General features: G+C 50.9%; 1 protein-coding gene across 1 annotated transcript in view; it reads left to right on the top strand.

Annotated features, from left to right (window-relative positions):
- Positions 1-404: 404 nt before the first annotated feature.
- Positions 405-16272, top strand: part of LOC127575851 (natural resistance-associated macrophage protein 1-like) — a 38352-nt gene continuing 22484 nt past the window's right edge. The window contains exons 1-7 of the mRNA XM_052026033.1: positions 405-537; positions 2968-3116; positions 8409-8531; positions 8638-8757; positions 10116-10222; positions 11536-11606; positions 14417-14484. Coding sequence (XP_051881993.1) covers positions 510-537; positions 2968-3116; positions 8409-8531; positions 8638-8757; positions 10116-10222; positions 11536-11606; positions 14417-14484 — 666 coding nt within the window. The 5' untranslated portion in view covers positions 405-509. The remainder of the gene's footprint in view (positions 538-2967; positions 3117-8408; positions 8532-8637; positions 8758-10115; positions 10223-11535; positions 11607-14416; positions 14485-16272) is intronic.

The raw sequence follows: 16272 nt of genomic DNA, 5'->3' as shown, positions 1-16272 counted from the left end.
TCCATCTCTGTTTTGAATGAACAGAATGACTCCACAGCCCTCTGGGTCCAGAATTCCAAAGATTTATTACACACTGAATGGAGGAATTTCTCAGTGCTAAACAACTGTCCCCTTGTTCTAAGACAGTGACCCCTGGTCCTGGACAACTCGACCAGGGGAGACATCCTCCCCACACCCAGGCTGCCAAGCCCTGTGAGCACTTCACCCGTGACGTGCTGATTATTTTTAATAGTTCCTGTTTTAATTCCAGTCTTTGCGTTGGCTGCTTTTCAATTACTGAATATGTTTGTTCCATTACCCAGCCACTAGATATTCTTTTCAATTACTGATGTCTAGTTACATGACTAACCAGTTTGTGCTGTAAGAGCAGTTCTGAGCAACCACAGATCATGTGGTGTTCTCACAACTTCCTCAAAGCTAACCGTGAATGATTATCAACACATTGTCGTGTCTCTACTCGCACAGATGTCTGTAGCTGAAAGCTGCGTTCTCAGAGTCACAAGTGGACTATGGACACCATAGAGCAGATCAGCAGCGGTAAGTCAGATCACAGAGCTCATTCTGCTGACAGATCCAAGGAGCTCTCATCAAACCAATTTAAATCTGTGTTAAGTTAAAAGTGTTTGAGTTTTTTTTAAAGCAAGTAACAAACTGTGTTAAATCAGGTCTCCCCTGACCAAGGCAGATACTTGTCAATGGATGTGGGAGCCACTCCTTGGTCTGAGACTGACTGAGCAAGGTGGGAGTCTCTCCCTGCTCTGGGACTGTGCCAATGAGGGGTCTCTCCTCTGGAGCCTGTTCTCTGAATTCAGTCTGACCCTGTCCAGGTGGAGTCAAACACGACAAACCTCACAGAGCAACACAACCCAGGACTCATTTCTTAAGACTGACTAAATGCTAAGTGTAATAACATAAATGCAGGCACTGTAAATAATATAACAAACTATTTCAAGACACTACTGCTGACTACAATATAAAGTGCTATAAAATATTGTGAAGAAATGATCTCTGCACTCTAATGATCTTACACTGTTTAAACCTCTCACTGTAACATCTGCTCACATTTGCATCACCCTGACCCTGAACGTAACGCACTCTCGTGAACCCGTCCCCACCTAAATGGGTGATTGCCCCTATCCCTTGCAAGCTGGTCTTTAACTTTAACCATATGCAGGAGAAGGAGGATGAGGGGAGACATGATAGAGGTGTACAAAATATTAAGAGGAATAGATAGAGTGGACAGCCAGTGCCTCTTTCCCAGGGCACCAATGCTCAATTCAAGAGGGCATGGCTTTAAAGTAATGGGTGGGAAGTTCAAGGGAGATATCAGAGGAAGGTTTTTTACCCGGAGAGTGGTTGGGACATGGAATGAGCTGCCTGGGGTAGTGGTGGAGGCAGGTACATTGGTCAAATTCAAGAGATTACTAGATAAGCATATGGAGAAATTTAAAATAGAGGGATATGTGGGAGGAAGGGGTTAGATAGTCTTAGGCGAGGTTTAAAGGTCGGCACAACATTGTGGGCTGAAGGGCCTGTACTGTGCTGTACTGTTGCATGTTCTATGACTGACTCATTCCCCGACCACACTGTCCCTCCCAGCCTGAGTGTATATTTCAGTCTCATCTGCTTGGCGTAGCTCAGTGAAACTGTTTTTTCTCTCTCCTGTGTCCTCTCAAGGGAACTAAAGCAACAGAATCGGAAGTAGGCCATCTGGCCTTACAGCAAAACAATAGAGTCAGACAGCACATAGACAGACCCTTCGGCCCACCGAATCTGTGCCAACCCCCACCAGTCATTTACACTAATCCTACACTAATCCCACACTCCCATCAACACCCCCTAGATTCTACCCCTCACCCACACACTGGGGACAATTCACAACAGCCAATTAACCCACTGACCCGCATGTTGTTGGGATGTGGGAGGGAACCGGAGCAGCCGGGGAAACCCACATGGTCACAGGGAGAGCACGCAAACTCCACACAGACAGCGCCGGAGGTCGGGATCGAACCCGGGTCTCTGGAGCTGTGAGGCAACAGCTCAACCCACTGCACCACCAGTTCACAGCTGATCTACCCCAGTGCCACTTTCCCGCACTGTCTCCACAGCCCTTGATTGAAGATCATTCTGTTTGGTGCTTTGACCTTTCCCAAGCACGGGTGACTGGATGAGACAAATTCTGGGATCAATAGCACTTTGGGCAGATGAATGGACTTTGGCCAAAATAGTTCCGGAGGTTTGGGGGTGAATCTGAACTTGGTGGATCCACAATTTGCACTACTCTGTAGATTTGCCACACAGCCACACCACAAGAGATTAGAGATGTAAAGAGACACCTCATCACCTCAAACCTGCTTTTAAAATTCATTTAAAAGCCTCTTGTCTCTGCATGAGGTACGAAGCTTGGTCAGTCGTTATGTATGAAGGCCACAGAATGGAGAACAGTACAGGTTCCTAACCCGTTCAAAAGCATTTATCCTAAATTAAATACAATCTTCCTACAGGTCTAGTTATAATTCAAACCGTGAGGCTGACCCTAGGGCACTGAGCCTGACAAGTGGTCACTCCACACTGTGGCCAGTGAGGGTCACTCCACACTGAGCCCAACAAGTGGTCACTCCACTGTGGCCTGTGAGGGTCACTCCACACTGAGCCCAACAAGTGGTCACTCCACACTGTGGCCAGTGAGGGTCACTCCACACTGTGGCCGGTGAGGGTCACTCTACACTGTGGCTGGTGAGGGTCACTCTACACTGAGCCCAACAAGTGGTCACTCCACACTGTGGCCAGTGAGGGTCACTCCACGCTATGGCCGGTGAGGGTCACTCTACACTGAGCCCAACAAGCGGTCACTCCACACTGTGGCCGGTGAGGGTCACTCCACACCACAGAATGACTCCTTGTCAACTTTCCCCCTTTGGCCACTCCATTTCCATACTTAACGTGACTCATTCCCTCCTGTTACAGAGCCAGTAATCACTGAGAGTGCACCCTCCTCTCACTCAGCTGGAGACAACAGCAACAAGGATGGATCCAGTGAGCCACCAGAAGACAACGCTACCAGCTGTGAGCAGACGTACCTAAATGAGAAGATCACAGTCCCTGAAGTGGGAGGAGTAAGTTCACACCTTGTCCTCGCCCTTTACAGTCCCGACCCAAACACAACAGGATGAAGCAAACACAGACACTGATGGAAACCTTCGGCAGCTCAGGCAGTGTCTGTGGGAAGAGAATCAGAGGCAATGGGTCAGGCTGGAGACCCTTCCTCAGAACTGACAGTAGTTACAGGGAGGGGGCATTGTCTCTGATAGGGCAAAGTCGGCCTGACCCTGGGGATAACTTTTCCCCAGGGCAACAATGGCTAACGTGAGGGGACATAACTTTAAGGTGATTGGAGGAAGGTATAAGGGGGATGTCAGGGGTAAGTTTTTTTACACAGAGAGTGGTGGGTGTGTGGAACACACTGCCTGCAGAGGTTGTGGGGGCAGATACATTAGGGACATTTAAGAGACTCTTAGACAGGCACATGAATGATAGAGAAATGGGGGACTATGTGGGAGGGAAGGGTTAGATAGATCTTAGAGCAGGATAAAATGTCGGCACAACATTGTGGGCCGAAGGGCCTGTACTGTGCTGTAGTGTTCTATGTTTTATGTTCCATAAGCAGTAAACAAGGCCATCTGGTCAGTGAGTGAATGGGAGCAGTTAGAGGGAGAGATCATGGACAAACAAACAGAGACAGAAGAATGTGGGAGTTGCAAAATGCAGAGCAGGAGGACCTGCCCGGCAGGTCAGGCTGGGCACATCCTCCTCTCTCAGAGAGAAATAAAACAAGCTGAGCTAATATCAGAGATGGACGACTGATTCAGACCGAACAATCGTTACCTGAAGCTGTAGGATTCAATTCTTGAGTCCAGGTGACTGCAACCTGCCCAGATGGAAAATGAGGTTCTGTTCCTCAAGGTGAAAGGAATGTTTTTCCCCTCCCCCCATCAGGGACCCGAACAGTCAGTGTAGAGGAACCAGCGATTGCCTTGCACTTCCTCCAGTCAGGTGTACTGCATTCAGTGCAACCTGCGGGAGGATCTCAGGGTCGAGCAGCATCTGTGGGGGAAAGCAGTTGTTGAGATTTCGAAACGTCGACAGTTCCTCTCCCCCCTCAGATGCTGCTCGACCCGCTGAATTCCTCCAGCAGGTTGTGTGTTGCTCCACATTCCAGCATCTGTAGTCTCCTGTGTCTCCGTACTAACAGAGTGGACCTACACTGTACCCTCCCCAACACTGGAGAAACCGAAGGCTGGGTGATCGCTCTGTGGAACACCTGAGTTCAGTCCACAGGGACTACCCTGATCTTCCTGTTACTGCCACTAATTCCCCATCCCTCTCCAGCTCTGACCCGTTGGTGTGTGACCTCTGTATACCCTCTAACCCATCAGTGTGTGATCTCTGTATCCCGCTCTGACCCGTCACTGTTTGACATCCTGGACTGACACAGCGAGGCCCAACACAAGCTTGGGAAACAGCACCTGTTTTCTGACTGGGTAGGTTCAACCTGGGAGCACATTAAGGTGGCAAAATCCCCAGGGCCTGACCGAGTACATCCTCAAACTTTGGGGAGGCTGGAGAAGAAATTGCGGAGGCCCTTGTGGAGATACTTGCTTCATCGTTACCTGCTGGTGAAGTTCCCAAAGACTGGAAGGCGGCTAATGTTGTTCCATTGTTTAAGAAGGGTAGCAAGGACAAGCCAGGGAACTACAGGCCAGTCAGCCTGACCTCAGTAGTGGGGAAGTTACTGGAGGGAATTCTGAGCGACAGGATCTGCCAGCATTTGGATAGACAGAGTCTGATTAGGAGGAGTCAGCAGGGCTTTGTGTGTGGGAAGTTGTGTTTGACAAATCTTTTAGAGATTTTTGAAGAGGTAACCAAAATGGTAGAACAGTGTTGGGCATGGACTTTCCATGGACTTGAGCAAGGCCTTTGACAAGGTCCCACATGGTGGGCCGGTCTGGAAGGTTAGGTCCCACGGGATCCAGGGAGAGCCAGTTAGATGGATTCAAAATTGGCTCGGAGGTAGGAAGCAGAGGGTGGAGGTTGGAGGTTGTTTCTCGGAATGGAGGCCAGTGACTAGTGGTGTGCCGCAGGGGTTGTTGTTGGGACCCTTGTTATTTGTATCAATGATTTGGAAGTGAATGCACAAGGCTTGATCAGTAAGTTTGTGGATGACACGAAATGAGGAGGTGTTGTTCATGGTGAAGAAGGTTATCATAGGTTACAGAGGGATCTGGATCAGTTTGGGAAGTGGGTCGAGGATTGGCAAATGGATTTCAATACAGAGAAGTGTGAGGTGATGCATTCTGGAAAGTCAAAACAGCGAGGGACTTGTACTGTGAATGGTGGGGCACTAGGGAGTGTAATGGAACAGAGGGACCTGGGAGTACTAGTGCATAGTTCACTGAAAGCAGCATCACAGGTAGACAGGGTGGTGATAAAGACGTTTAGTACACTGGCCTTCTTCAGTTAGGGAGGTGAGTACAGGAGTTGGGACACTACGTTGCAGTTGTTTAAGTCATTGGTGAGGCCGCACTTGGAGCACTGGGTACAGTTTTGGTCACCCTGTTATAGGACAGAGGTGATTAAACTAGAAAGAGTGCAGAGAAGATTTACGAGGATGTTGCCAGGACTCGAGGGCCTGAGTTACAGGTAGAGGTTGGCCAGGCGAGGTCTTTATTCCTTGGAATGTAGGAGAATGAGGGACGACCTTATAGAAGTGTTTAAAATTATGAGAGGCAGAGATAAGGTTGACGGTAACAGTCTTTTCCCCAGGGTGGGGGAGTCCAAAACTGGGGGGCATAGGTTTAGGGTGAGAGGGGAAAGATTTAAAAGGAACCTGAGGGGCAACTTTTCCACACAGAGGGTGGTGAGTGTGTGGAACGAGCTGCCAGAGGAAGTGGGTGAGGCAGGAACAACAGGATCACTTGGATCGGTACATGGAGGGACGGGGCTTGGAGGGATATGGGCCGAACGCAGGAAATTGGGACTAGCTGGGTGGGCCCCGTGGTCGGTGTGGACTGGCTGGGCCGAAGGGCCTGTATCCGTGCTGTATTGCTCTGTGACTCGATGATGTGCCCAGCCTGACCTGCCAGACACATCCTCCTGCTCTGTATTTCACAACTCCCATATTCTTATGTCCACAGTCTCACCCTCTACCTGCTCCTATCCCCTAACTGACCTGATGACCTTGTTTACAACTTACCCCATGGTCACCACAGTTTTACCCCATCAGAGCCATCCCCTTCCCACCCCACTCCCCACTTCACTTGTCTCTGCCAGTTCTGATGAAGAACATTTCCAACTTGAAACGTTGACTCATTCTCTTCCCACCAATGTAGCCAGGCCAGCCAAGTGTTTGCATCATTTTCGGTTTTCCTGTTAAATTTCCAGCATCTGCAGTTTTTTGGACTTACACAACAGGCTAACATTGCCTGTATTGTAACGTACACAAGTGCCTGCATCTCTCATTCAGTCTGGTGGTACTAGCCTGGGATCAGGGCAGATACTGTAGCACTGAATCAGACTCACACTGATTGCACCAGTAATGGGGAGGAACTCAGTGGGTCGAGCAGCATCTGTGGGGGGGAGAGGAACTGTCGACGTTTCAGGTTGAAACCCTGCTTGAGGATATGGGGAATGTTGCAGTGTAACAGGGATGGTACTGGGAACGTTGCAGTGTTACAGGGACGGTACTGGGAACATTGCAGTGTTACACGGACGGTACTGGGAACGTTGCAGGGTTACAGAGACCGTACTGGCAACATTGCAGTGTTACATGGACGGTACTGGGAACGTTGCAGTGTTACAGGGAGCGTACTGGGAATGTTGCAGTGTTACAGGGACGGAACTGGGAATGTTGGAGTGTCAAGTCAAGTTAAGATATTGTCAGATGCACAAGTCCATGTGTGCACGGGTGCAATGAAAAACCTACTTGCAGCAGCATCACAGGCACAGAGCATCAGATAAGCAGCATTCACAAGAAAAACAAACATTAAACATAAATTATACAAAATTATACGAGGAAGAAAACAATTAGAAAAAAAACAAAGTCGACTGCAGTGCACAGTTAAACTGCAGCAGCAAACCGTGATCACAGGGGCAGCGGAGCGATTGAGCAAAAGACACCAGAATTACTGATAATTCTGGCTGCAGGGTGTTTGTGGATCTCCAGAAATACAATCCTTTCTTCCAAAGAGATATACAAGGCCGAGCACAGAACATTAACCTGAGACTATCTGACCAAGCATGTTTCAGAGTTATAGTGGTGGCGTGGTTTAGATCTACAGAGAGAGCAAGGGATAGATCTACAGAGAAGGGAAGGTTTAGATCAAGAGAGGTGCATGGTTTAGGTCAACAGAGAGGACGTGGTTTAGATCTACAGAGGGGACATGGTTTAGAACCACAGAGGGGACGTGGTTTAGATCTACAGAGGGGACGTGGTTTAGATCCACAGAGGGGACGTGGTTTAGAACCACAGAGGGGACGTGGTTTAGATCTACAGAGGGGACGTGGTTTAGAACCACAGAGGGGACGTGGTTTAGAACCACAGAGGGGACGTGGTTTAGATCTACAGAGGGGACGTGGTTTAGATCTACAGAGGGGACGTGGTTTAGAACCACAGAGGGGACATGGTTTAGATCCACAGAGGGGACGTGGTTTAGATCCACAGAGGGGACGTGGTTTAGAACCACAGAGGGGACGTGGTTTAGAACCACAGAGGGGACGTGGTTTAGATCCACAGAGGGGACGTGGTTTAGATCCACAGAGGGGACGTGGTTTAGAACCACAGAGGGGACGTGGTTTAGATCCACAGAGGGGACGTGGTTTAGAACCACAGAGGGGACGTGGTTTAGAACCACAGAGGGGACGTGGTTTAGATCCACAGAGGGGACGTGGTTTAGATCTACAGAGGGGACGTGGTTTAGATCCACAGAGGGGACGTGGTTTAGATCCACAGAGGGGACGTGGTTTAGATCTACAGAGGGGACGTGGTTTAGATCTACAGAGGGGACGTGGTATAGAACCACAGAGGGGACGTGGTTTAGATCCACAGAGGGGACGTGGTTTAGATCCACAGAGGGGACGTGGTTTAGATCCACAGAGGGGACGTGGTTTAGAACCACAGAGGGGACGTGGTTTAGAACCACAGAGGGGACATGGTTTAGATCTACAGAGGGGACGTGGTTTAGATCGACAGTGGGAACATTGTTTAGATGGACAGAGAATTTGTGGCAGATCCATTTGTCCAAGACGCAGTGTGTCAACATGAGATGAAGCTGCAGATACTGGAATCTGGAGCCAAAAAACGAAATGTTGGAGGACCTGCTGGTTAATGTCAATTCTCATTTTGTGTTCAGCCAGGATTTAGCTTCAGGAAGCTGTGGGCATTCACGGGGCCAGGGTACTTGATGAGTATTGCGTACCTGGACCCAGGAAACATTGAGTCAGACCTGCAGACTGGAGCAGCAGCAGGATACAAGGTCAGTGCAATGGGCAGTGCGTGTGCCTCAGTGTGGCGTTCACTGACACAGAACCCATCACCATCCTCAGTACCTGACATCACCAAACTCCATGCCTCTCCCGCAGCTCCTCTGGGTCCTGCTCTCTGCGACTGTGCTGGGTCTGCTTCTTCAGAGACTGGCGGCGCGCCTGGGTGTGGTGACAGGGTTGCACCTGGCCGAGGTCTGTCGCATCTACTACCCCAAGGTAAGGCAGGGATCAGTGGGTCTTGTGGGATCTTAGTCTGCATACTGTTCTCGGAGGCTGAGGGGAGACCTGATAGAAGTTTATAAAATTATCAGAGGTGTAGATAGACAGCCATAATCTTTTTTCCCAGGATAGAAATGTTGAGTATTAGAGGGCACAGGTTTAATGTGGGGGGAGTAAATTTAACGGAGATGTGCAAGGCAAGTTTTTTTACACAGAGAGTGGTGGGTGCCTGGAATGTGCAGCCAGGGGTGGAGGTGGAGGCAGATACGATAGAGGCGTTTAAGAGATTCTTAGATAGACACATGAACATGCAGGGAATGGAGGGAGATGGATCATGTGCAGGCAGAAGGGATTGGTTTAATTCTGCATCATGGTCAGCACAGACATGTTGGGCCGAAGGGCCTGTTACTGTGCTGTACTGTGTTCTAGAAGTTTCCTGCTCCATGCCCTGCGTTACCGAAGAGAGCAAAAGTGCTTGAGATATTCGTCTCTTCCTCACTTCAGCTCCAGTCGCCTCTCTCCAAACACCTGTTCCCCCTCCCCTCCATCCCTTCCCTCCCTCTGTCACCTTTCCCAATCCCTCCATCCCCTCCCTCCCTCTATCCTTTCCCAATCCCTCCATCCCCTCCCTCCCTCTATCCTTTCCCAATCCCTCCATCCCCTCCCTCCCTCTATCCTTTCCCAATCCCTCCATCCCCTCCCTCCCTCTATCCTTTCCCAATCCCTCCATCCCTTCCCTCCCTCTGTCACCTTTCCCAATCCCTCCATCCCCTCCCTCTATCCTTTCCCAATCCCTCCATCCCCTCCCTCTATCCTTTCCCAATCCCTCCATCCCTTCCCTCCCTCTGTCACCTTTCCCAATCCCTCCATCCCCTCCCTCCCTCTATCCTTTCCCAATCCCTCCATCCCTTCCCTCCCTCTGTCACCTTTCCCAATCCCTCCATCCCCTCCCTCTATCCTTTCCCAATCCCTCCATCCCTTCCCTCCCTCTGTCACCTTTCCCAATCCCTCCATCCCCTCCCTCCCTCTATCCTTTCCCAATCCCTCCATCCCTTCCCTCCCTCTGTCACCTTTCCCAATCCCTCCATCCCCTCCCTCCCTCTATCCTTTCCCAATCCCTCCATCCCCTCCCTTCCTGTCCTACCCGAGGGTAATTCCAGGCCAGTAGCCAGTTCCCTCTGCACAGATTGGGGACATATCATCCTAAACTCTGACCCCACTGTGAGGATTTATCACGCTAACCCCTGACCCCAGTGTGGGTAGATATCACCCTCTGACCCCATTCTCCAGTGATCACGGACACAAGGCCGACATATACTCTCTGGGTGGGAACCTGACATTGTTGTGTGTTTCAGTGGCCCCGCGTCCTGCTCTGGCTGACAATCGAGCTTGCCATCATCGGTTCCGACATGCAAGAGGTCATCGGGACTGCCATTGCCATCAACCTCTTGTCCAATCAAAGGTAAGGACAGCAGTCAGCTGATGGTATCACAATGGCAGGCACAACTCATCCCCACATTGTGTTATCCAGAGCCCAGCATCTATCTCCCACCTCCAACTGCCCTTGAGGGCATGATGGTGAGCTGCCTTCTTGCTCACAGTCAGGGCTGCAGTCCTTCAGGCGAAGGCCCTCCCACAGTGGTTGTTGGGGAGGTCCAGGATTTAGACCCGGCGATGCTGAAGGAACGGCGAGATATTTCCAAGTCAGGATGGTGCGTGTCTGTGAGGGGAACCTGTGGGTGGTGGTGTGCCCCTGCTCCTACTGCCCATGTCCATCTGGGTGGAGAAGGTCACGGGTTTAGGAGGTGCTGTTGGAGGATCCTGGGCGAGTAACTGCAGTGTACTTTACAGATGGTACACACTCCCGCCACTGTGCGCCAATGGTGGGCGGAAAGGATATTATGGTAGAGAAACTGCAGAAGCTGGAATCCAGATTAAAAACACGACGATGCTGGAGGAACTCAGCAGGCCAGGCAGCATCCATGGGGAAAAGCAGGTGGTCAACGTTTCGGGTCAGGACCCTTCAGGACTGAAGATAGGAAAAGGGGAAGCCCGATATATAGGGGGGGAAAGCAGAGCAGTGATAGGTGGACGAAGGAGGGAGGCGGGGTAATAGGTAGATGCAGGTAAAAGATAGTGATGGGCATGTGTGGGGGAGGAGGGGAGAGCAGGTCCACCGGGCGATGGGTCAGAAGTAAGGAAAGTAAAAAAAGTAGAATAAAAGAGGCCAGGAAAGGGAAGAAGAGAAGAAGCGTGGGGGGTGGGGGTGTTGTGGGCAAGGGGGGTGAGAATTACCTAAAGTGGGAGAATTCAGTGTTCATGCCGTTAGGCTGCAAGATTCCAAGACGGAAAACGAGATGCTGTTCCTCCAGTTTGCGCTTGGGATTCTCCCGGCAGTGGAGGAGGCCGAGGACTGACATCTCAGTGATGGTGTGGGAGGGGGAGTTGAAGTGACCGGCAACGGGGAGATGCAGATCGCGGTTACGGACAGAGCGCAGGTGTTCTGTGAAACGGTCACCCAGTCTGCGTTTGGCCTCACCGATGTAGAGGAGGCCACTCCATTGGTGAGGCCATGATATTATGGTGTTTGACCGGTAGACGCAGCTCTGAGAGAGTGCTGCCAACAGGCTGTTGCACAATGGAAAAGCAGGTCCCACATGTCAGGCCTGCTGAATTTCAGCTCTGATGCATCACTAGCAGCCGACCAAATTCTCTCCCTTCTCTGAGCTGCCAGATATTTGTTTGAATCATTAACAAAATCTCTCAATCCTTCAGGGTTCCAATTTGGGGAGGAGTGCTCATCACCATCGTGGACACCATTGTTTTCTTGTTCCTTGACAAATATGGTAGGTGGTAGGTCACTGTGAAGGAGCCCTTGCCAACATTTCTGTCATTTCCTCTTGAAAACTCTACCATTTTGTTCTCTGTGCTCGAGGACATGGAGGGAAGGTGAGAGGCGTGTAGCCCAGAAACCAGCCAGGAGCCCACTCTCCAGCACAGCAATCTCAATAGCCTGAATGGTCAACGCCTGTAGCATATTTACAAATCCATAGGTTGTTGTGTTCTTTCAGGAAGGAAATTTTGCCACACAAGAGCTGTAATAAAGGTTCACGAGATTGGTGTATGTTCTGTTGGACTAGTTTCTCAGGCTGGGGTCTGGAACTGGTGAACTAAGTCTGAGGAATAGAGGTTGGACATTTCAGACAATGAAGAGAAATTCCTTCAGAAACCTGTGGCATTCTCTACCTCAAGAGCATTGTGGTCGAGTTATTCAAGACCGAGAAAGGTAATTGGGCAGGACTAATCTATAGAGAGAGGCAAGGGTTGATCAGGGATAGTCAGCATGGATCTGTCAAGGAGAGGTCCTGTCTGACTAATTTGATTGAATTTTTTGAGGTGGCTGACGGTGTCACTGAGGGTGGTATGTTTGATGTAATCTACATGGACCTCATTAGTGCCTCTGACAAGCTCCTGCACAGGAGACTGGTCATTAAAGGTTCAAGCCCAAGGAATCCAGGGCCAGTTGACAAACTGGAGCCAATGTTACCTTGGTGACAGGAAGCAGGAGGTGATGGTGGAGGGTTGCTGTTGTGACCAGTGGTGCACCACAGGGGTCGGTGCTGGGACCCAAACTGTTTGTTTAACACATTAAAAATCTGGATGTGAATGTAAGAGGTATGATTAGTAAGTTTGCAGATGGCACGATAATTGGTGGGTTTTGATAGTGAGAAGGATAATCTTGGGTTACAGAACAATATTGATCAATTGGTAAGATCAGTGAAAAGTTGAAAGTATCTAACGTACCTGCCTCACCCACTTCCCCTGGCAGCCGGTTCCCTCTACCTACCACCCGCTGGGTAAAAACAGTTGCCCCTCAGGTTCTTATTAAAACCTTTCACCTCTAACATTGAAACTACGTCCTCTAGTTTTCCATTCCCCTACCCTGGGTTTATTTCCCTCCATAGATACTGCTTGACCTGCTGAGTTCCTCCAGCATTTTGTGTGTTTCACCCGATCTATGCCCCTCATGATGTTGTACACCTCGATGAGATCACCCCTCAGCCTCTATGCTCCAAGGAGTAAAGGCCCAGTCTGTCTAACCTCTCCCTGTAACTCAGTCCCTTAAGTTCTGGCAACATCCTTGTAAATCTTTTTGCAGTCTTTCCAGTTTAATCACATCCTTCCTATAACATTAAAACTGAACACAATATCCAAGTGTGGCCTCACCAACATCTTGTACAATCATAACAGAACCTCCCAACTTATATATTCAGTGCCCTGACTGATGAAGGCCAGTGTGCCAAAAGCATGTGTGTTACCATTGTTTAAATAGGGAGCAAGAACAAGCCAGGGAACTGCAGGTCGGTGAGTCTGACATCGGTGGTGGATCAATTGCTGGAGGGGAGTCTGAGGGACAGGGTCTACCAACATTTGGAGAGACAGGGTCTGATTGGGGACAGTCAGCATGGTTTTGTGCATGGTTTTAGGGCATAGGTTTAAGATCAGAGGCAAGAGATTTAAAAGGGAAATCAGGCGCAGCTTCTTCAACCAAATGGTGGTGCGTATTTGGTTGAGACGGGCACATGAACAACATTCAGAAGTCACCTAGATAAGTCCATGAATAGGAGAGGTTTAGAGGGCTCTGGGCCAAACATAGGCAGATGGGACCAGCTCGCTGGGCAACACAGTCGGCATGGACGAGTTGGGCTGAAGGCCTGTTTCCGTGCTGTATGACTCTATGACTCTATCTAATAAGGTTAGGATATACACAGTGAATAGTAGGACCCAACTGGAAAAGAGCAGCATGGCACAGAGGGGCTGAATGGCCTCTTTCCGTGCAGTGGTAAATTCAGTGTGATTCTGTGAGATAAGGCTTGCCATGTTGGTATTGGAACTGGAATTGGTATTGGTTTATTATTGTCACTTGTACTGAGGTACAGTGAAAAACTTGTCTTGCACACTGTTCACACAGCTCAGTGCATTGAGGTAGTACAGGGTAAAACAATAACAGAATGCAGTGTCACAGTTACAGAGAAAGTGCAGTGCAGGCAGACAATAAGATGCAAGGTCACAACAAGGTAGATTGAGAGGTCAAGGGTCCATCTTATCGTACTAGGGAACCATTCAATCATGTTATAACAGCGGGGTAGAAGCTGTCCTTGAGCCTGGTGGTACGTGCTTTCAGGCTTCTGTATCTTCTGTCCAATGGGAGAGGGGAGAAAAGAGAATGTCTCAGGTGGGAGGGGTCTTTGATTATGTTGGGTGCTTCACCAAGGCAGCGAGAGGTATAGACAGAGTCCATGGAGGGGAGGCTGGTTTCTGTGATGTGCTGATGCATCCACATAGGATGCTTTCTATGGTGCATTGATAAAAGTTGGTGAGGGTCAAAGGGGACATGGCAAATTTCTTTAGCCTCCTGAGGAAGTAGAGGCGCTGGTGAGCTTTCTTGTTCATGGCTTCTACATGGTTGGACCAGGACAGGCTATTGGTGATGTTCACTCCTAGGAACTTGAAGCTGTCAACCCTCTCGACCTTGTTGAAGGGGATGTGGAAGGGAGAGGAAGATCGTGGGTTGAGAGGAGCAGAAATCCCAGAGCTGTTGTGTGTCTGAGGGCTGTTCCTGCAGGAATGTTGATGGACTGAACTTTCATTCCAGGTCTCAGGAAGCTGGAAGCATTCTTTGTACTGCTGATTGCGATCATGGCCTTCACCTTCGGATACGAGGTACAGATCGGGAGCTGTGTGTTGGAAGAGATTAGAACCGGGGCAATGTACTTCAGCACCTCACAGGATCTCATATCCAACCCGGGAGTCAGTAGACAGCAGCTCCCTGCATCACTGATGGCCCATTGCTTGCCCTAACCTATCACAGCACCCACATGGAACTTCCCACTGTCCCATTCCCAGAACAGTCCTGAACGTTCATGGATTGGGAGGGACGCTAACTGTAGGGTCCGGTTATGTGAGAGGGCACTGGTGTGGGCTGGGGGCAGTGAGAGGGGGAGCATTAACTGTAGGGTGTAGTGATGTGTGGGGGGTATTGTACAGGGTGGGGGCAGCGGGAGGACACGGAACTGGTGGCAAGGGGGAGAAACACTGGGGTCCAGTGGAGGGGGAAGGTGGAGAGGAAACTGGGGTTCAGTGGGGGGAGTTAGGTGGACACTGGGGTCTAGTGGGGAGAGTGGGAGGGAACGTGGGCACTGGGATCTGGTGGGGAGAGTGGGGGGGGGGGGGGGAGGTGGACCCTGGGGTCTGGTGGGGAGAGTGGGTGGGGGGAGGGGAAGGTGGACCCTGGGGTCTGGTGGGGAGAGGGAGGTAGGTGGACCCTAGGGTCTGGTGGGGAGAGGGAGGTAGGTGGACCCTAGGGTCTGGTGGGGAGAGGGGGAGGTGGATCCTGGGGTCTGGTGGGGAGTGGGAGGGGGAAGGTGGACCCTGGGGTCTGGTGGGGAGAGTGGGTGGGGAGAAGGTGGACCCTAGGGTCTGGTGGGGAGGTGGATCCTGGGGTCTGGTGGGGAGTGGGAGGGGGAAGGTGGACCCTGGGGTCTGGTGGGGAGTGGGAGGGGGAAGGTGGACCCTGGGGTCTGGTGGGGAGGGGGGGGAGGTGGACACTAGCTTGTGCCGATGGACCCCCTGTTTCACCAGCAGTTCTTTGACTGGGGGTCGGAGGTGTGGGGGTCCTCACTCTGAGCCTCACCCTGACCACCCTCAGCAGAGAGAGTTTCCCCGGATCTCCCCCATCAATTTCTTTCAATACCCAAAGCACCTTCAGCATTTGGTTGTTTGGTTTGGTCCATGTGGAGCACGTGGTTGTTTAAGGCATCTCTAGGTCCTGGTCTTCCAGCTGTGGTCCTGGGGTTGTGCAGGTGGGTTGGAGCTGCATACCCTCTCAGTGAGAAGCACCATCGGTACACTGTCTGTGAGGTGTGCTCAGCTGATAGTGATTCCTTCCTCACATCACCCACCTCACGTCACACTCACCCTCACAGCTGCTTCCTCTCCACCTCACTGACCCATGGGACACACTTCCTCCTTGACTCTGAGATGGCCCTGCTCCCCAGCAGTCCCACCAGCCAACCTCACCATCCCTACAGAGGACAGGTGCTGGTCAACAAACGTTCAGCCAAGGCGGGGAAGAGGAGGGCCGGCTGACTGGAGGAGCTGCTGCCCCCTCATGGCACACCACAGCACTGCAGCCAAGTCTGCTGCCATCGGTCAGCTGCCCAGTTCAATGTGAGCTGGAATGGAAGCACGGAAGACTGCAGGAGCCGGAACCTGGAGCAACACATAATCTGCTGGAGGAATGTGGGTCGAGCAGCATCTGTGGGAGGAAAGGAATTGCTGATGTTTCAGGTTGAGACAGAGCGGAGAGGGGAAACGGCCAGTATAAAGAGAGGGGCAGTGGTGAGACAGGGGCCCGAGGTGATTGGTGCAGCGAGGGGGGGGCGGGTGTGGGAAGATGATGGGCAGATTGAGCCAGGAGCGGAGGGCAAGGGATGGAGCTGGGAGACATGA

This window comes from Pristis pectinata, chromosome 1 (genome assembly GCF_009764475.1).
Source record: "Pristis pectinata isolate sPriPec2 chromosome 1, sPriPec2.1.pri, whole genome shotgun sequence".
In the NCBI taxonomy this organism is placed as follows: Eukaryota; Metazoa; Chordata; class Chondrichthyes; order Rhinopristiformes; family Pristidae; genus Pristis; species Pristis pectinata.
The sequence above is the reverse complement of the archived record's forward strand: the minus strand, read 5'-3'. Positions and strand labels throughout refer to the sequence as shown.